At 46.3% G+C, this 22,114-nt stretch overlaps 1 protein-coding gene across 1 annotated transcript in view; it reads right to left on the bottom strand.

Moving 5' to 3' along the window:
• Positions 1–22,114, bottom strand: part of LOC134958455 (NUAK family SNF1-like kinase 1) — a 49,449-nt gene that overhangs the window by 5,173 nt on the left and 22,162 nt on the right. Inside the window, exons 4-6 of the mRNA XM_063941076.1 lie at positions 11,213–11,278; positions 1,749–1,868; positions 643–775 (exon numbers count right to left, since the gene is read on the bottom strand). Of these exons, the coding sequence (XP_063797146.1) occupies positions 643–775; positions 1,749–1,868; positions 11,213–11,278 (319 nt within the window). The remainder of the gene's footprint in view (positions 1–642; positions 776–1,748; positions 1,869–11,212; positions 11,279–22,114) is intronic.

The raw sequence follows: 22,114 nt of genomic DNA, 5'->3' as shown, positions 1-22,114 counted from the left end.
GCAGTTCCGACCCGATCGCTGCGACAAACTGCAGCGAGCGATCGGGTCGGAATGACCCCCTATGTACGTGTTGGTGAACACTGGAGGCACTGAAGGAAAATAGTGCGACTGATCAAAGTGAGGCGTACTAGACTGAAATCGCCAGAACCAGGCGGGCAATGCGGTACCAGGGGATGGGTAGAATCAGGTCAGAGGAACAGCCAAAATCAGAACCGAGAGATCATTACAAGAGAGCAGAGTTGCTCAGTAGCAGCCGAGAGTCAGGAGTTTCCAGCGGTTCCCGAAGCAGCTGGGAAGGAGACCGCTGGGCAATGAGGTGGACTTAAATGCCGCAGGAACCTGCTGGCACCTGCCCTCGACAGTGCAGCCCCAGGGGAACCAGCACTGCCAGACCCGGTAAGTGGGAACTGGGCTCCGGCACACCGTGACACCTACGTTCAAAGAGATAACATTTTCCATTGCGCATTTTAAGCAGATGTTTCTAGCTAGCTGTTGCGACGGAGCCACAGTTTGTGGGAGATTTAAATCCAGGGAACAGGCGAGTTTTCAGCTGATGGAAGCCAACACAGACCCCAATGCATCAAATACTAGTATAATCTTATATATTAGGCATATTAGGGAAAGGTGGAGTCTTGCACTGACCGGAGAGATGAGGAGGCTCTCTGTACTGGCCACTCCCAATCTGTTCTGCAAGTGTTTTATAATTGCTGTTGTCAAACGGCATGCTTCCATGGATTAGTGCGTAGAGAAGCACACCCAGGGCCCAGCAATCAACCTGTAACAACAACAATACCATTATTTATGGAAAGTAAAAAAACACCAACAGTCTAATTAAACACATCATAGAGTTGATGTCCGTTGGTGATCAGCTATTACCACATTGGAATGTATGAATTTTGGTGGTCTATTTATTTTTGTATGCGTATGCCCCATCCAAAATTAAGTATCTGGCTCGCTGGGAGTTGTAGAGACGGACAAAGGGGGTGATTCTGAGTTGTTCGCTCGCTAGCAGATTTTAGCAGCATTGCACACGCTAGGCCGCCGCCCTCTGGGAGTGTATCTTAGCTTAGCAGAATAGCGAACGAAAGATTAGCAGAATTGCGAACAGAAAATTCTTAGCAGTTTCTGAGTAGCTCCAGACCTACTCACAGATTGCGATCAGCTCAGGCCGTTTCGTTCCTGGTTTGACGTCACAAACACGCCCTGCCTTCGGCCAGCCACTCCCCCGTTTCTCCAGACACTCCCGCGTTATATCCTGGCACGCCTGCGTTTTTCCGCACACTTCCAGAAAACGGCCAGTTTCCGCCCAGAAACACCCACTCCTGTCAATCATACTCCGATCACTTCAACGATGAAAATTCTTTGTTCGGACGTGAGTAAATCTACTAAGTTTTGTGCTAAAATACTTACCGCATGTGCACTGCGTACCATGCGCATGCGCATTTTTGCCTTAATAGCTCCGTTGCGAAAATCGGCAACGAGCGAACAACTCGGAATGACCCCCAAAATTTGATATTGCTCAAAAGCATTTCGACTTTGTGGAGTCGACATAATAAATGTCGATATAATGCATGTTGACATATCATACTACACCCTTTTAAGGTGTACGTCTTTTTATATTGTTTTTAAAAAAAACTTTAATATTGCATTCTTTTAGAATTTTGGGAAAGTATTCTCATATTCAAGAATCCGGAAGAACCATTTATAAGTGAGAAAGACTACGATACAGCGAAGAGACACGTATTTACCTCTGGTCCGTTATACGGAAGTCCCTTGACAATCTCCGGTGATGCGTACAGCGGGCTACCGCAGTATGTTTCCAAGACTTGATTCTTTTGATAGAGGTTGGAAAGACCAAAATCTGCAAGCTTTAAAATTACAGGGTATGTCATTTTACTTGTGCATTGGCAAATGTACAGCAGATATCGCAACAAGCAAGCGTTAAATATACATTTGTTACAAAATTAATTTCTTTTAATCTAGCAAAAATGCTTGACCACACTGTAAATGCATACTATAAAGGCTTGTGGGCATTCAGATCACCAAATGGACGGTACAAAATATCTTCCTGGGGCCTGGATTTATAGGAGAGGCGTTAACTGTGTCCCCCAATATAGTGCAGACACGCCCCCAATATAGTGCAGACACGCCCCCAACAGCACACTGCCAGAGCATAGCTTCTTCCTCCTAGTCTCACTGGCCCGCCTGAGCTCTCTGCGGCCCTAAGTGCACCCCAAACAGCTGCCTCACCCTCTGCAATAAAGGAAAGTGCTTTCAGTCCTATTGGGAGCAAGGTGCTATATAAATGAAGAATAATTCTTATTACTACTTGTTGACTAGGGGCCTTTTCAGCTTGGACCGCTACTTCTGCTAAAAAAAAAACGCATGTGAAGAGCCGCCTAGAAATCAAAAAAGATGCCCACCCCTGCATTCACAAATTTGCGTATGCCGTCGCATAACTGACGCAGGGCTACTCAGAATAATGTGCATGCAGTCGCACCGGGCGCCATGTTTTAAGTCGCAGCAATCGCAGCTGACGTCAGATACACCACACGGAAATGACCATAATCCACCTGAGTTTTCCCAACCCCCCCCCCCCCCCCCCACAAGCGCCATGTTGCCTCCCACAAATGGTCACTCCCTGTCAATCACTTTGCGATCGCATCTCACTGACCCTGCGAACGCACAGCAATTGCACTTCGGTCTTCGAGTGTGTGCTATACGTGTGCAGCGTGGTCTGTCAATAATCGGGCGAATTGTGTTTTTTGCAATGTAGCGATTCACGCTGAATTAGGCTCAAGAATCCTAAATGTAAAAGACAGCTGGCAAAAGCGATAACAGTAAGGCAAGAACGGGGCTGGAGAAGTGAAGCTATCGGAGTCTTCATAAGCTTTCCATCGGGTTTGAATTAAAACTGGAGGAGAAAAACAAAACATAACGCATCCTAAAAGTCAAGAGACTATTCTCGATTTGTTCAGCGTAGGTGCCTATAATTCCTCGTCGCGCTCTCCACGTGACAATAACACGAAGGCGGACAGAGAAGACGCAAAACAAAGGATTAGGATTATTTCCTAGAAAAAGAAATTCCAGGAATGATAATACATCCTGCTATTTGTCAGGAATAGAATTAATTACTGAAGAAGGATCCAATTAAATAGTGTTAGGTTGTTTTCCCGGTGCTACGCTAAAACACAGACATTCCGCACATAGTTCTGCACAATGTTAAACCTGTCATACCTTCCTTAAAAGGCTAGTGAAACAGCAGGATGTTAGTCAATTGTTACGTCTTGTTATTTTTAGCCGTCCTATGAATCTTTAAGCTATTTAAGCTATTTAAGTTGTGCGATATGTGGAAAATAGGTTGGTTCTTGGCACTGGGTCATTCCCACAGTTTATCACAGCTGAAAGCATACACTGCCACTGAGAAGCCGGTGGGGTGTCCAGCTCAGAGCCCATTAGCATTCCTGCCTCTTACAAGTGATAGTCCCGTCTGGAGACGGGGAACCTTTGGCACAAGCAGATAATGCATTCTGGGTACTCAGAGGGAGATTTCTTGTTCCTACAAGGCACACACTAATGATAAATCATGTATTTTGGCCTGGCTCCCCTTGCTGACACCTTATTGATCACTGGTATTAAATGTTACTTTGACAGTGAAGTGTTTTTATATAATGAAATGCTGGAGACAATGGGGGGTAATTCAGACCTGATCGCAGCAGCAAATTTGTTAGCATTTGGGCAAAACCATGCGCAGTGCAGGTGGGGTAGATATAACATGTGCAGAGAGAGTTACATTTGGGTGGGTTATTTTATTTCTGTGCAGGGTAAATACTGGCTGCTTTATTTTTACACTGCAATTTAGATTTCAGTTTGAACACACCCCACCCAAATCTAACTCTCTCTGCACATGTTACATCTACCCCATCTGCAGTGCACATGGTTTTGCCCAACTGCTAACAAATTTACTGCTGCGATCAGGTCTGAATGACCCCCTCTGGGTCTTATTTTGAAGCTGAATTGCTTGCTCGAAAATAGCTGTCAACCTCCTGAGAACTGGTGACAGCACTCAGGCATGAACAGGGCGACTATAAATCCCTGTTTTTACCACAACAGATTTTTTTTTTTTATCTCCATATGTGCCCGCCGTTTGCCATTTTGCCCTGTTCTCCAACAATTCTACTAATTTTTGAAAAACTTTTTTAAAGTGAAAGATATACAACAGAAAGTTACAAATTATAACATTACAATATGCCTCGCTCAAAAAGCTCCAAGCACTTACCCCCCCCCCTAGCAGCAGCGCATCCAGAACCCACGGAGGGAGGAGGCAAATCCCATGGGCAAACCTTTCTCCCCCTCCAATTGGCTCTACTCTTTGATTTGTAGAGAATTGAGTGTGGCGGTCTGGGGTCAAGTTAGGCATACCCCTGTACGTGTACCATCTGACCCCAGTATACATACCACTTGACCCCAGTACGCGTGCCACCTGTACACAGCATGTGTACCACCTGACCCCAGTACGCATACCACCTGACCCCAGTACGCATACCACCTGACCCCAGTACGCATACCACCTGACCCTAGCATACAACCAGAATCAGAGGGGGAGAAAGCTTTGCATTCTGACCATGGGATCTTCCTCCTCTCTCTGGCCTCTGGCTGTACTGCTGCTAGGGGAGGTAAGTGCTTAGAGCTTTATGTGTGAGGAATATTGAGGATAGAGTATATTAAGTTATGAGGGATATTTCTGCTAATGAGATATATGTGTTTAACAGTCCAAGGTCACCAGAGTTTCTGCCTCCAGCTTCTCTCCCACATTCACGTAGTGGCTCCATCCCGACCCACCCAAACACCCCTATCTATCTATCTATCTATCTATCTATCTATCTATCTATCTATCTATCTATCTATCTATCTATCTATCTATCAGGGAAGTGGTTAAAATACCACCAGTCGGGATCCTGGCAGTCACAACACCGACACCAGAATCTCGACAGGGGATAAAATACTTGCGACACAGGCTATTATCCCTCTGTGGGTGTCCAAGACACCCGTAGAGGGAGAATATAACCTGTGGCGAGCGCAGCTAGTCACAAAGCCCTCAAGGGGCTTTCTAGCGCTCACCCCACTGCCGGCATTCTGGCGGACGGGATTCCGCTGACGGATCATGACAGCCGGGATCCCGTCCGCTGGCAAATAGAACGTGTCCCATCTATCAAATTAATTTCTCTAACGTCCTAGTGGATGCTGGGGACTCCGTCAGGACCATGGGGAATAGCGGCTCCGCAGGAGACAGGGCACATCTAAAGAAAGCTTTTAGGATCACATGGTGTGTACTGGCTCCTCCCCCTATGACCCTCCTCCTAGCCTCAGTTAGGTTTTTGTGCCCGTCCGAGCAGGGTGCAATCTAGGTGGCTCTCCTAAAGAGCTGCTTAGAAAAAGTTTTTTTAGGTTTTAAATCTCAGTGAGTCCTGCTGGCAACAGGCTCACTGCATCGAGGGACTTAGGGGAGAGATTTTCAACTCACCTGCGTGCAGGATGGATTGGAGTCTTAGGCTACTGGACATAGCTTCAGAGGGAGTCGGAACACAGGTCATCCTGGGGTTCGTCCCGGAGCCGCGCCGCCGACCCCCCTTACAGATGCTGAAGATCGGAGGTCCGGAAACAGGCGGCAGAAGACTCTTCAGTCTTCATGAAGGTAGCGCACAGCACGGCAGCTGTGCGCCATTGTTGCTACACACTTCTCACTGACCAGTCACGGAGGGTGCAGGGCGCTGCTGGGGGCGCCCTGGGCAGCAATATTAAATACCTTTAGTGGCAAAGAATACATCACATATAGCCATTAAGGCTATATGTATGTATTTAACCCAGGCCAGATTTCTCAAAACCCGGGAGAAAAGCCCGCCGAAAAGGGGGCGGAGCTTATTCTCCTCAGCACTCAGCGCCATTTTCCTGCTCAGCTCCGCTGTGAGGAAGGCTCCCAGGACTCTCCCCTGCACTGCACTACAGAAACAGGGTAACAAAGAGAAGGGGGGCATAAATTGGCGATGTTTATATATTAAAAGCGCTTATAACAAAAACAAGACCTTTTAGGGTTGTTTATATACATTTATAGCGCTTTTGGTGTGTGCTGGCAAACTCTCCCTCTGTCTCCCCAAAGGGCTAAGGGGGTCCTGTCTTCGATTAGAGCATTCCCTGTGTGGCTGCTGTGTGTCGGTACGTGTGTGTCGACATGTATGAGGACGATGTTGGTGTGGAGGCAGAGCAATTGCCGGTAATGGTGATGTCACCCCCTAGGGAGTCGACACCGGAATGGATGGCTTTAGTTATGAAATTACGTGATAATGTTAGTACATTACAAAAGTCAGTAGACGAAATGAGACGGCCGGAAAACCAGTCAGTACCGGCTCAGGCGTCTCAGACACCGTCAGGGGCTGTAAAACGTCCCTTACCTCAGTCAGTCGACACGGGTACCGACACAGATGAATCTAGTGTCGACGGTGAAGAAACAAACGTATTTTCCAACAGGGCCACACGTTATATGATCACGGCAATGAAGGAGGCTTTGCAGATCTCTGATACTGCTGGTACCTCAAAAAGGGGTATTATGTGGGGGGTGAAAAAACTACCTGTAGCTTTTCCAGAATCAGAGGAATTGAATGACGTGTGTGATGAAGCGTGGGTTAACCCAGATAGAAAACTGCTAATTTCTAAGAAGTTATTGGCATTATACCCTTTCCCACCAGAGGTTAGGACGCGCTGGGAAACACCCCCTAGGGTGGATAAGGCGCTCACACGTTTATCAAAGCAAGTGGCGTTGCCGTCTCCTGATACGGCCGCCCTCAAGGATCCAGCGGATAGGAGGCTGGAAACTACCCTGAAAAGTATATACACTCATACTGGTGTTATACTGCGACCGGCAATAGCCTCAGCCTGGATGTGCAGTGCTGGGGTAGTGTGGTTGGATTCCCTGACTGAAAATATTGATACCCTGGATAGGGACAGTATTTTATTGACTCTAGAGCAATTAAAGGATGCGTTTCTTTATATGCGAGATGCTCAGAGGGATATTTGTACTCTAGCATCAAGAGTAAGTGCGATGTCCATATCTGCCAGAAGAAGTTTATGGACGCGACAGTGGTCAGGTGATGCGGATTCCAAAAGGCATATGGAAGTATTGCCATATAAAGGAGAGGAATTATTTGGGGTCGGTCTATCGGATCTGGTGGCCACGGCAACTGCCGGCAAATCCACTTTTTTACCTCAGACCCCCTCCCAACAGAAAAAGACACCGTCTTTTCAGCCGCAGTCCTTTCGCTCCTATAAAAACAAGCGAGCAAAAGGACAGTCTTATCTGCCGCGAGGCAGAGGAAAGGGTAAGAGAGGGCAGCAAGCAGCCCCTGCCCAGGACCAGAAGCCCGCCCCGGGTTCTACAAAGCCATCAGCATGACGCTGGGGCTTTACAAGCGGACTCAGGAGCGGTGGGGGGTCGACTAAAGATTTTCAGCAATCAGTGGGCTCGCTCACAGGTGGACCCGTGGATCCTGCAGATAGTATCTCAGGGTTACATGTTGGAGTTCGAAAGGTCTCCCCCTCGCCGGTTCCTAAAGTCTGCTTTACCAACGTCTCCCTCAGAAAGGACGACGGTATTGGAAGCCATTCACAAGCTGTATTCTCAGCAGGTGATAGTCAAGGTACCCCTCCTACAACAGGGAAAGGGGTATTATTCCACACTATTTGTGGTACCGAAGCCGGACGGTTCGGTAAGACCTATTCTAAATCTGAAATCCTTGAACCTGTACATACAGAAATTCAAGTTCAAGATGGAGTCACTCAGAGCAGTGATAGCGAATCTGGAAGAAGGGGACTTCATGGTGTCCCTGGACATAAAAGATGCTTATCTGCATGTCCCAATTTACCCCTCACACCAAGGGTATCTCAGGTTCGTGATACAAGACTGTCATTATCAGTTTCAAACGCTGCCGTTTGGTTTGTCCACGGCCCCTCGGGTCTTTACCAAGGTAATGACCGAAATGATGGTTCTTCTACGAAGAAAAGGCGTATTAATTATCCCTTACTTGGACGATCTCCTGATAAGGGCAAAGTCCAGAGAACAGCTGGAAGTCGGTGTAGCACTAACCCAAGTAGTGCTTCAGCAACACGGGTGGATTCTGAATCTTCCAAAATCTCAATTGACCCCGACAACACGTCTGCTGTTCCTGGGAATGATTCTGGACACGGTTCAGAAAAAGGTGTTTCTCCCGGAGGAGAAAGCAAGGGAGTTATCCGAACTGGTCAGGAACCTCCTAAAACCAGGAACTGTGTCAGTACATCAATGCACAAGAGTCCTGGGAAAAATGGTGGCTTCTTACGAAGCAATTCCATTCGGCAGATTCCATGCACGAACATTTCAGTGGGATCTGCTGGACAAATGGTCCGGATCGCATCTGCACATGCATCAGCGGATAACACTGTCACCAAGAACAAGGTTGTCTCTCCTGTGGTGGTTGCAGAGTGCCCATCTGTTAGAGGGCCGCAGGTTCGGCATACAGGACTGGGTCCTGGTGACTACGGATGCCAGCCTACGGGGCTGGGGAGCAGTCACACAGGGAAGAAACTTCCAGGGTGTATGGTCAGACCTGGAGACGTCTCTTCACATAAATATACTGGAGCTAAGAGCGATATATACAATGCTCTAAGCTTGGCAAAACCGCTGCTTCAGGGTCAGCCGGTGTTGATCCAGTCGGACAACATCACGGCAGTCGCCCACGTAAACAGACAAGGCGGCACGAGAAGCAGAAGAGCAATGACAGAAGCTGCAAGGATTCTTCGCTGGGCGGAAAATCATGTCATAGCACTGTCAGCAGTGTTCATCCCGGGAGTGGACAACTGGGAAGCAGACTTCCTCAGCAGACACGACCTTCACCCGGGAGAGTGGGGACTTCATCCGGAAGTTTTTCACATGATTGTGAACCGTTGGGAAAAACCAAAGGTGGATATGATGGCGTCTCGCCTCAACAAAAAACTGGACAGATATTGCGCCAGGTCAAGAGACCCTCAGGCAATAGCTGTGGACGCTCTGGTAACACCATGGGTGTACCAGTCAGTGTATGTGTTTCCTCCTCTGCCTCTCATACCAAAGGTACTGAGAATTATTCGGAAAAGGGGAGTAAGAACAATACTAGTGGCTCCGGATTGGCCAAGAAGAACTTGGTATCCGGAACTTCAAGAGATGCTCACGGAGGATCCGTGGCCTCTACCTCTAAGAAGGGATCTGCTTCAGCAGGGACCTTGTATGTTCCAAGACTTACCGCGACTGCGTTTGACGGCATGGCGGTTGAACGCCGGATTCTAAAAGAAAAGGGCATTCCAGAGGAAGTTATTCCTACCTTGATTAAGGCTAGGAAGGAAGTGACCGCACAACATTATCACCGCATTTGGAGAAAATATGTTGCGTGGTGTGAAGCCAAGAAAGGCCCCAACGGAAGAATTTCAATTGGGTCGATTCTTACATTTCCTGCAGGCAGGATTGTCTATGGGCCTCAAATTGGGGTCTATTAAAGTTCAAATTTCGGCCTTATCAATCTTCTTCCAGAAGGAATTGGCTTCAGTGCCTGAAGTACAAACTTTTGTCAAGGGTGTACTACATATACAGCCCCCGATTGTGCCCCCAGTGGCACCGTGGGATCTAAACGTAGTTTTGGATTTTCTCAAATCTCATTGGTTTGAGCCTCTCAAATCTGTAGATTTGAAGTATCTTACATGGAAAGTAACCATGCTACTGGCCCTGGCTTCAGCCAGGAGAGTTTCAGAGTTGGCGGCTTTATCGTACAAAAGCCCATATCTGATTTTCCATTCGGACAGGGCAGAACTGCGGACACGTCCTCATTTTCTCCCTAAGGTGGTTTCGGCTTTTCACTTGAACCAGCCTATTGTGGTGCCTGCGGCTACTAGCGACTTGGAGGACTCCAAGTTACTGGACGTTGTCAGAGCATTAAAAATATATATTTCAAGGACAGCTGGAGTCAGAAAATCTGACTCGTTGTTTATATTGTATGCACCCAACAAGATGGGTGCTCCTGCGTCTAAGCAGACGATTGCGCGTTGGATCTGTAGCACAATCCAACTTGCACATTCTGTGGCAGGCCTGCCACAGCCTAAATCTGTAAAGGCCCACTCCACAAGGAAGGTGGGCTCATCTTGGGCGGCTGCCCGAGGGGTCTCGGCATTACAACTTTGCCGAGCAGCTACGTGGTCAGGGGAGAACACGTTTGTAAAATTTTACAAATTTGATACTCTGGCTAAGGAGGACCTGGAGTTCTCTCATTCGGTGCTGCAGAGTCATCCGCACTCTCCCGCCCGTTTGGGAGCTTTGGTATAATCCCCATGGTCCTGACGGAGTCCCCAGCATCCACTAGGACGTTAGAGAAAATAAGAATTTACTTACCGATAATTCTATTTCTCATAGTCCGTAGTGGATGCTGGGCGCCCATCCCAAGTGCGGATTGTCTGCAATACTTGTACATAGTTATTGTTACAAAAATCGGGTTATTATTATTGTTGTGAGCCATCTTTTCAGAGGCTACTTCGTTTGTTATCATACTGTTAACTGGGTTCAGATCACAAGTTGTACAGTGTGATTGGTGTGGCTGGTATGAGTCTTACCCGGGATTCAAGATCCTTCCTTATTGTGTACGCTCGTCCGGGCACAGTACCTAACTGAGGCTTGGAGGAGGGTCATAGGGGGAGGAGCCAGTACACACCATGTGATCCTAAAAGCTTTCTTTAGATGTGCCCTGTCTCCTGCGGAGCCGCTATTCCCCATGGTCCTGACGGAGTCCCCAGCATCCACTACGGACTATGAGAAATAGAATTATCGGTAAGTAAATTCTTATTTTTTTTGTCAAATTAACACTGCCTTTCTTTCTTTCTTTACACGACCAGCTGTAGTCCATGGTGTAAGCAGCGATTATCTTGGCGCGTGCACCCCGTACACATGGAGCTGATAAGATGCGACCTCGTGATCCGCCCATTGCAGGAGCGTTTGAAGCCGTTTATCAGCTAACCCTCCCCCATACATAGCTATGCCGTTATCCGGTGACCAGCCTGATAATTACACAGGTGTGTACACAGCCTAGGGAAGTACAGATTGGGAGCCGGGCGCCACCAGACAGTAGGAACAAACATTACAAAGGATTCTAATCACTGTACTCACCTTTACATTCAAGTTTTCATCCAAAAGAATATTCTCCAGCTTTATATCTCTGTGCACAATTCCATTCTGGAAACAAAATGACACAAACATTAGATGAATAATAATGCAGCAATATTATTATTATCCTTTATTTATATGGCGCCACAAGGGATCCGCAGCGCCCACTTCCAGAGTACATAAATGACTAAGCAAAACAGGAAAACAGTGACTTAAGGGCCCTGCACACTGGCAGATAACACTGCACGATGTGAATGCTCTCATTCATTAATGAACGAGAACTTGTTCATATCATGCTGTGTGGAGGCACCAACGATGAACGATGCGTGGCCCCGCGCTCGTTCATCGCTGGTGCCCTGTTGCTTATGCATGCAGGCCAATATGGACGAGATTGTCCATATTAGCATGCATTGCTATGGCGCCGGGTGACGGGGGGAGTGAAGAAACTTCACACCCCCCCCCCGTCACCTTCCCCCCCGCCGCCGGGTCACCCGTCTGCTGTATCGGCGGTAGGGCAGCTCGGCGGCGGGTCGCCCAGTCTGTAGGGCCCTTTACAGTTGAAGGCAATATAGGACAAGTACAGGGTAAATAAACATGGCTACAGCAGACGACACTGACATAAGTATCAGCTGGCAGAAAACCAAGGGATTTGGGGCCGTTGAATATGATTTAAGTAAGAGCAGAATAAGCACATGAAGGAAGAGGGCCCTGCTCGTAAGAGCTTACATTCTAATACATCACTTATATATTACACAAAGAGCAGGATAAGATTCATGTTGTAAAGTACAAAGGCAACACAAACTGGGTACTGGGTCACGCAGAGGGACAATTTGCTGATTTTGCATTGTGACTCGACTATTTGGTACTTTGTTAATTGCTTCCTGTGCGCTGCTTGCTCGCATGTAATGTAGGTTGTCATTCTGCCGGCTAATGACCATCATGTAACCTATCAGATCGCTAGGAAGCAGTGAGATCATTGAAGGATAATGGGGCTGATGCAGGGTAGCGTGAATTCGCAATATACTTTGGAAGCATTCTGATTGCATCTACACTTAGGATTGGAAAGGCGGAACAGGATTGCAATTGGGCGCTCTCAAGTAAAAGTTAACTGAAGGTGTGTTAATGCAACTACAGGCTATGCAGAGCTGTGCAGAAGTCGAGGTGCGCCTGTTTGGAGGCGTGTCTTTTGCACGTAGCATTGGGTAGGCGCGTGAACTCACTGATGACAATGACTAGAAGTAAACTAGACACACAAGCAGATGCAGTCACGTCTCCGGATGCCTATGGGTGAGATATATATATATGCCCGTCTGATTTTCTTTCAACTCAGCGTCAAGAGCAATCTGTTTAAGTGATGGGCAGGGATGTAACTTGACCTAAGGGGGCCCCAAAGCAAAAGCCCCCCCTTCCCCGACGCTCACCTCCTGATCCCTGCAGGCGTCTTCTTCTTTAGCAATGTCTGCTGCCCCGGCCGACTCCATCTCTCCTCGCTGGCAGATTCTGGAAGGAGGTGTGACTGTGGTCCAGGGATGTCCCGCCTCCTCCCAGCATAAGTGAGGAGAGGCGGAGGCGGCCGGAAGAGCAGATGAGCTTGCACACTGCTAAGAGAGAAGAAGCCGCCCATGGGGATCGGGAGGTGAGTGTGTGGCTGGCAGTGTAACTAGGTGCAGGGTCAGTGCTGGCCCCGTAGCAGCCTACTGTAGCTACACCTATGATGTTGGGTATAAATTAAGTCACTATGGCATATTATAAGTCCATACACTGATTTTTCTATTTTTTAGGTATCATTTGCTAATTGCTAATTTTCTCTTCAAAATGTTTGGCTCTGAGTCTATCCAAAGTCGTACAAGGTTTGTGTTTCTTTGTACTTTATACCTCTTGCACGTTGCCCTCTGCAGTGTGTTTGCGGTTGCTAGTACACTATCCTGCAAAGAATGATTTATTGTCGAACTGTGAAGTTCGCTTTTTTTTTTGTATTACTTCCAGTCTCTCCTGCCAGCAATAATAATGTATTGATTGAAAGCGGAGGAAGCTGATAGAAAAGTTTCTCACTCCAGATAATCACACACAGCAGAGGTTACCCAGGACACCAGCATAATGTTTCTCTAGACAGCAACGAGCCAGACCGGCCGGCGGGAAGTCTGCCGAAAGTCATTCTCAGTGTGGGGCAAGTTCGGGGAAATCTAATAATCTCCAGATATAAACTGTTGTTCTAATTACACTACAAGAGGACGACAAATCACAACAACACCTCCACGCTGCTGTATAGGGGAAAAGCATCACTGGCTATACATTATGTGTACACACAGCAGCAGAGGAAACGTGGCTGTTACCTACAGGAGGAGCCACTCTCATCTTGGCTTCTCTGCTGCACCTAGGTGCACCAAGGCTTATTAGCATAAACCTTTCATCTATTGTTCTCAGCTGCAATACAATACAGAGAGAACAATACATCAGGGGATTAAGTCATTACAGCAGGGGATGAAGTCTGACTGCCCTGGCTCAACTCCATCTGTATATTAGGTGAATGACACGTTGCACAAAGGTCTCAACTTTCCTGGTCTTACTGTGGAGAGCGGCCGCTGTACTGTTTCTCCCTCAGGGGGAGAGTTATCAAGCCTCGGAGAGAGATAAAGTGGAGACGTTGCCCACGGTAACCAATCGGCAACTGTCATTTCATGGACTGTGCTAGATCAATGACAGGAGCTTATTGTTTGCTTTGGGCAACTGCTCCACTTTATCTCTCTCCGAGGTTTGAAACCTCTCCCCCTCTCTCTCAGTTAGGTGTAGGCTGGGTGTTGCTACGTGAGTGAACACATAATATGCCCACTGGGAGAGTGATGTGGCCACACACACTATGACACACCCATGTGGTGACCCTGTTAGCCCAGTCTCCTATGGCCTAGTTTGGACCTTCCTAACGTTGGGAGGGACACGCGCCCAGCTGCTGTCACAGCTCTTGTAGGGACAGAGAAACTGTAAAGAAATTAATAAAACAAACTTTTCCTGCACTTTCTGGCTTCTTGCAAATTAGATACAGCAAGAAAAGGCCAAGTACTGCGTTGTGAAACACAGGCGTTTTACACAAGGATGAGATAAACCCATGAACACTATGATCCCGGAGGATGAATCCGCAGCTGTCTGTATTCTTCTTTCTCATTATGGATGAAGCAAATACTGTAGAAAGCAACTTACGGGAACATATCTGCTACAAGATCAGTTCAGATGCATTCCGTTTCAGTGTCTCCTGCATGTATACCCCTAATCGCTGTCACCCCACATAAAACCTTCGCTGTGTCTTTACAACATCTCTTGTGTGTTTTAAACCTCAGTGTAGATTACTTTGTGCTGTAAACAAAAAAACCTCTCTGGAGGGGAGATCAATATGGCCGCCAGTCGTACACCCACAGACTGACAACTCTTAGCATGCCAAGTCAATGCAGAGGTGGGAGAAGGAGGTTTTTACAATAGACTCTGGAGGGTCGGCGGTGCCAAGCCTTTCACTATATTATGGGCCTCATTCAGATGTGGTTGCTGATGCGTTTGCTGTTGCTATTTTTTGCCATCCGCAATTGCGATTATATACTAGTATGGGCAGAAGCTAACCTGAGCATAGGGACGCCCACTGCAGTCTCCTCATTTCCGTCCGATGGTGTAAGTGCGGAAACATCAGTAGCATCATCGCAGATTGGGTCCCCATGCAGATTCTGAGTGCCTCTGAAGACACGCAGGCCGAACTGCTCTCCAGTAGCAAGCGAGATCGCAACTGCTATTTTATGTAAGCCGAGAAAACATTGTCTGAACGCCCATGACACACCTGCGTTTGGCTGACGCACTCCCCGTCACCACCCCCAAACCTGGCTTTCTGACACTCACTTTGCGACTAATCCCTCGTTGTGACCTCCATTACAATTCAATCTCTACGCGGGCGCAGTGTGACTCAAATGCATGTGCAATACGAAAAATTGACCGACTTGCGTACTTCAGCTGCTTTGCGACCGCATCAAATGAGGCCCTATATGCCACATGACTGTGGTTGCCATAGAAGTCACATGACACTGTACAGAATTATTGATGAATAATAATGACCTAGTGACCCCCTCCCCCAATGAGACAAGTAATTTCAAAGCTTCTTATAGCCCATCACTGATTTATATGATTAAAAAAAAAAAACACGTTTCTTTGGATTGCTGCTTTAATCTTAAAGCATTGCCAGTTTAAGGGCTTATCAGTGTCAGGGAAGAAAGTGCCCTCTAATGACTAGTTGTATCCCCTTCTTAAGTGCACAAATGTCTGTTTCCTTATCATTTAAAGATACCGCTTTTCATTTGTATCAGAAAATCAATCGGTTGTAGTCTACATCCCAGCTCTGAGTTAATCTCTGTGGAGACAGCCGATTGCAAGATTCCACTGTTGCAGAGTCCCGAAATAAACTCCCTGCCACAGTCATCCTGCATAAATATCCAGAGCGCCGCATAGGTACATTCTATACCACTGAATCACACTTCAGTATTTACTTTCCCCAACCGCTGGTGATCCTAACAAGTACGTCTGTTCCATAAACCCAGACACTCTCTAGTTTATTAAATTGCAATCGATATATAAATACATTATTATTTAAGCCATAAAACATGCTGAAGTGCCAAACTACTCCACATATGCAGCTCCTGGTTACTATGGGGTCAATTACTGAGTGTGGCCACCCATAGTAACCAATCAGGCATTAATTTTCGCTGTCCAATCTACAATAGATTAAAAAATATGAATAAATGACTGGTTTCTCTGGGTAACCGCGCAAGTGCACCTCATTAGTAAATCGCTGCCTAATGAGGCTATTCAATTAGCTCCGATAATTTTAGAGCTTTTTAATTTCCAACCCCTGCGTATTTAATTGGGGGCCATTTTTGCCCATTTTTAAGGATTTTTCGCCAAAGCCTTTTCACTTTTTTTTTTTGCGAAAAAGGCATTGGCGTAAAATGGCTTAAGATCGCATAAAAGGGCCCGGGTTTTTGCCAGCACAGGAGCGAAAACACGTGGATTCGACAATCCACATGTTTTTTGCTCCCGACAAATTTTTTGCCTAGGCGAAAAAAACGGTCCTGCTATTGAATAGGGTGAATTCCCATTTGCCCTAAAAAATAGCGAAAAGTGCAGCTTTTCCGCCTAGGCGAAGAAACGGCCCTAATGAAATACCCCCATGTGGCTAAAAGCAAAAGGAAACCTAAAAATGTAGCCTATTCATTAACGTAGAGCTCTTTCTGTCAAATAGGAGTTTGTGTGTAGCAACTTGGTGGGACCACGGAACTGATCCGTCTCGTGTGAGTGCTGTGGCCGTGTAGGTTGACTTCCGCTCTCATTTGCAGCGTGCAAACGGCGATAGAACGCCTGGCGTGGGGTGTAAGCACAGATACCAATTATAAAACAGTGGGGACAGGACGGGCATCTGCATAAAGATGGACGGATTATCGGCATAGGCTGATGGTTGTCGTATTAGCATAAGTGTACTGAAAAGCAGCCGCAGCATTGAGAATGAAGTCCTGAGGCCCAGTGCTCCTTTTGCAGCAGAATGGCCACCGGTTGATTACGCAACATTTACAAGAGACAACATACTGTATAATGTATTCTAAATACATACTCCGGAATTACACTCTCTGTAAAAACTCCCAAGTGTAATTACTCTTTTATATCATTACGGTAATTCCCCTTATGACTCATGAGTCCTTTGTACATTTATTTGGGCAGGGCCACCTCTACCTTCTGTTTCATGATGTCATGTGTTATGTCAGGATCCCCTCCGCTTCGAGCGCTGCGCAATATGTCAGCGCTATATAAATAAAAATAATACTATTTTTTTATGCTAACCTCTTACCCTACTTGCACTTTTTACAATCATTAAAGATCACTTTTGGCCTTCTAACACATTTAAACATAATACTGCGGCGGAACGCGTCAGTAAAATACCACTTGGTATTAGGGACAATGGTTTCTAGTGCAGTTTTTGACAAAGGTTAAAAAAAAAAAACAACACACTGATAAACATACAGATGAGTTTGAAAGAGTCTCATGTTGTGTCATAAAATGGTCCTATCCATTGTAACGCGTCCTCATACAGTATGTCTCCATAGTAGGATGTGGTCATTTAGGAGCCCAAGATGTCAGCAGTTTCATTATTCAGCACGTGTTAGGGGTTGATAGGGGGTGATAATGCCACTGTATAGGTCATTGGTACGGCCCCATCTGGAATACTGTGTCCAGTTCTGGAGACCCTATCTCCAGAAGGATATAAATACATTAGAGCGTGTACAAAGAAGGGCAACTAAAATGGTGCATGGCCTACATCACAAAACTTACCCGGAAAGGCTAAAAGATCTTAACATGTATAGTTTGGAGGAGAGAAGGGAAAGGGGCGACATGATAGAAACTTTCAAATATATCAAGGGTCTTAACAAAGTTCAGGAGGGAAACATTCTTCAAAGGAAAAGAAGTATTAGAACTCGAGGACATACACTGAGACTGGAGGGGGGGGTTCAGGGGAAATTTAAGGAAAAATTACTTCACAGAAAGGGTAGTGGATAAGTGGAATAGCCTCCCATCAGAGGTGGTAGAGGCTAAGACTGTAGAGCAATTTAAACATGCTTGGGACAGGCATATGAATATCCTTACAAAGAATTAAGGTTAAAAAAGGGTTGAGATTGCCTAAAGGATAAAATAAAAAAGGGGCAGACTAGATGGGCCAAGTGGTTCTTATCTGCCGTCAAATTCTATGTTTCTATGTTTACCTCTGGGATCCCCTCACTCAGAACGTTTTCTGTGCTGAAGAGTTCCAAGGGCTTACATTAGAATGGAGAAACAGGATATATTCAATAAGGACGGCCCATATTTTGTTACCTCAATAATATACATCTATACCTCCACAAAATGGCAGGAGCGACGCCAATCTACACTGGTAACTGCATACATAAAAAAGTGATCATTGCTGATGAAATGGCTGCAGATTTGAGTAATCCACATCTGTGTTATATAAGGGAGGTTCTTGCCCTAGAACTGTATGTTTTAGACTACAAACTCATTGGCACACACTGTGAAAAGCCCTTAGAATAATCACCATTAAATCAACATTCAGACTGCGGCGGCAGTACATACAGTGCTAGCTTCAATCAAAGGATGGGCTACAAACGCAGCATCAATGCTCTGTTGCTTTTTCAGTACCATGGATACGACAGTGTTTAAAAATGTTAACTTAAGTCCATATATGCACTTTCTTTAACTCCCCTGCAACAGGTTGCCATGTTAGGAAGTAGGTGTTAATGGAACCAAGCAGGCAGAGAATGACTGACTGACTGACTGACTGTGTTCTTGCTCTGCAAAAATGTATTCTGTGGATAGGTGGATTCATAGAAAGGGGCGGGGTCAGTGATGTCACAGCAACTGGAATGACTGCAGACTCAACTGTTTTCACCTGCATCAGATCCCTGTGTTTTACCTGGTATCCGTTCACATGGTCGACCATGTTATGGTCGACAGTCAATAGGTCGACCAGTATTGGTCGACATTGACATGGTCGACATGGACACATGGTCGACACATGAAAATGGTCGACACGTGAAAGGTCGACACGTGAAAAGGTCGACATGAGTTTAACTTTTTTTTCTTTTGGGGAACTTTTCCATACTTTACGATCCAAGTGGACTACGATTGGAACGGTAATCTGTGCAGAGCGAGGCGGTAGCGGAGCGAAGGCACCATGCCCGAAGCATGGCGAGCGAAGCGAGCCATGCGAGGGGACGCGGTGCACTAATTGGGGTACCAGTCACTTTACGCAAAAATCGACTCCCAAAAAAGTTAAAAACCTCATGTTGACCTTTTCATGTGTCGACCTTTCATGTGTCGACCATTTTCATGTGTCGACCATGTGTCCATGTCGACCATGTCAATGTCGACCAATAGTGGTCGACCTAATGACTGTCGACCATAACATGGTCGACCATTCATACCGGAACCGTTTTACCTCACATGATTTATATTGAGTAATTTTAATTATAGGGCTTAATAGTCATTCAATATTTGTCAGTCATTTGACTTACGGGTCTATTCATGAAGAAGTGAAAAGAGTGGAGAAGTGAGCCTATGGTGAAGTTGCCCATGGCAACCAATCAGCTGCACCGTACAATTGTATAGTATGCAAATTATAAATGTTACTTCAATGCTGGTTGGTTGCCATGGGCAACTTCTACACTGGCTCACTTCTCCACACTTTTCACTGCTTCATGAATAGATCCCTAAGAGTGAAAAGTGCAGATAGAGAACATCTACAGATCATTTGATGGCACAGGGTAAAATTTAAGGTAACCGATCGCTAGGTCGACCACACTTAGGTCGACAGTCATTAGGTCGAACACTATTGGTCGACATGCATTAGGTCAACATGGTTTCTAGGTCGACGTGGTTACTAGGTCGACATGACAAAGGGTCGACGTGAGTTTTTCACAATTTTTTTTTACTTTTTCATACTTTACGATCCACATGGACTACATTTGGGAACGGTAACCTGTGCCGAGCACAGCAAGGCACCTTGGCGAGCCATGCAAGGGGACAAGGTGCACTAATTGGGGTTCCCGGTCACTTAACGAAGAAAACGTCACCAATAAAATATAAAAAAACTCATGTTGACCTTTTTCATGTTAACCTAATGCTTGTGTCGACCTATTTTGGGTGTCAACTTATTTACTGTCGACCAATAGTGGTCGACCTAGACACTGTCTACCTGAGTGTGGTCGACTCTATGATCCACACTCAAAATTTAACTGTGCATGAATAGTTCAATGTGTCTCTAAGGGGGACATTTACTAAGCAGTGATAAGAGCGGAGAAGTGAGCCAGTGGAGAAATTTCCCCATCAACCAATCAACAGCTCTGTATGATTTTATATTATGCAAATTATCGATGTTACTTCAGTGCTGATTGATTGCCATGGGAACTTCTGCACTGGCTCACTTCTCCGCTCTTATCACTGCTTAGTAAATGTCCCCCTAAGCCTGCTATTCAAACTTGTAGGGCTAAATGTTCAGGCCTTGTGTTGCCGGATGTGCGGGACCTTTGTGAGAGTATGCCCATTTTCTTAGAGCAGAATTGATTTACAAGGCAAAACCAACCTAATGTAGGGGAAAAATATGGAAGGGACAAAACATCTCAAAAGGTTAATCTATGACCTCTGCATTCTGGTAAATCGGCTTTCCAAAACTCCAATCTGTTGCAGATTATGCTACTTTGTCCAAGAACTAGTAAGCAAGGAAAGATTGTGGGAAAACTTTAATGAGACCATTACATGGAGATTCAGCTAGAAGAAGGTATATGTTATGCACACCAGTGCCTGCAGGAAAGTACTGGTGTCAGGACTGTTATGCACTCCAGTGCCTGCAGGAATGTACTGGTGTTTGAACTGTTATGCAAAACAAATGGACTTACAGACAGACTGGGGAATATGACATAACGTACACAGAAGGTGATAGGTTAACAAAATACACACAAAGTGAACAGAGAAGCCCAGAGGCTAAGGAACTGGGTATCTCCCTTGTATTAGAACTGCTCAGATGGGATAAGCAAGATGTTGTGTTTTAATACGTAGAGAACCCGAAATGCTGTTGCTAAGGGCAACAGAAAACCCTAAAGGGTTACCAACGGGTGTGGCAGTAAACTCCTTGGTCAGAGATGGAATGATAGACACAAGGAGAGTCTCCACAATCCTAATTCTCACTTGCAGTGCACAGGTTCAGTTTACTGCCACTAAACTGACCCCTGACACCTAGCACAGTGAGACAGGATTAGACAGGCAAGTCTTAGAATACAGCCGCAAACTTGCTAAGTTCACAGAGTAGTAACAGAACCCCAGCAAGCTAAACGACTGACTCCAGTCTTACTGCTAGGTCTGGATTGGCAGAGTGTAATACCAAATCCCCAGGCCTATTTGCAGTAAGCAACAAACAAATACAAAGCTACACAGTACTGGCTAACTTTCAGAAACTGACTAACCAACAAAGATTCAGCAGCATCTGCTTACCCTGAGAAGAGGCCTTATAAAGCAGGTGCTGTCCACGCCCCACTCAGACCTCACAGACTGTGAGCACAAAAACCAGCACCGGATCCCCTGCCATGCACAGAGCCTATAACCACTGCACAGCAAAAGACCCGAACCGAAGTATCAGCTGCGCTCAGGTCACTCCGCTAGCACTTGTCTCCCGGTTGCCATGACGACGTGGCAGCACAGGGCAGGAGACCCTAACAGTACCCCCCCTCTGACGAGGGGTCAAAGAACCCCTACCACCGGGTTTATCGGGGAACTGCGAGAAGAAAGAGCGTATCAGTCTGGGGGCATGAAGATCACAACTGCGCACCCACGACCGCTCCTCCGGTCCATACCCCTTCCAGTGCACCAAAAATGACAGCCGACCCCGAACCACCTTGGAGTCAAGAATCCTTTCAACAACAAACTCCCTCTGGCCACGTATCAGAAGAGGGGAAGGTCTTCCACTGGAAGAAGGATTACTAATCGCCCGTTTTAAAAGGGAACAATGAAAGGTTTTATTGATACCCAAAGAACGGGGCAGATCTAACTGAAATGCCACCGGATTGATAACCCTGGTGATCTTATAAGGGCCGATGAACCGGGGGCCTAACTTATGAGATGGCTGTCTCAACTTCAAATTCTTGGTAGACAACCAGACGAAGTCTCCTAATTTGAAGCTGCAGGGTCTTTTCCGCTTATCAAAAACCCTTTTGGTCACTAATGACACAGTCACAAGGGCTTTCTTCACTTTCCGCCAAATACCTCTAAGGACCGAAACCACAGAGGAACCACCAGGCGTGGAGTCCAGGGGGTCAAAAGAATTGGCCTTAGGATGATGCCCAT

The sequence above is a fragment of the Pseudophryne corroboree genome, chromosome 9 (assembly GCF_028390025.1).
Source record: "Pseudophryne corroboree isolate aPseCor3 chromosome 9, aPseCor3.hap2, whole genome shotgun sequence".
Lineage (NCBI taxonomy): Eukaryota > Metazoa > Chordata > Amphibia > Anura > Myobatrachidae > Pseudophryne > Pseudophryne corroboree.
Note: the sequence above shows the minus strand (reverse complement) of the source record. Positions and strands in the feature narration are given on the sequence as shown.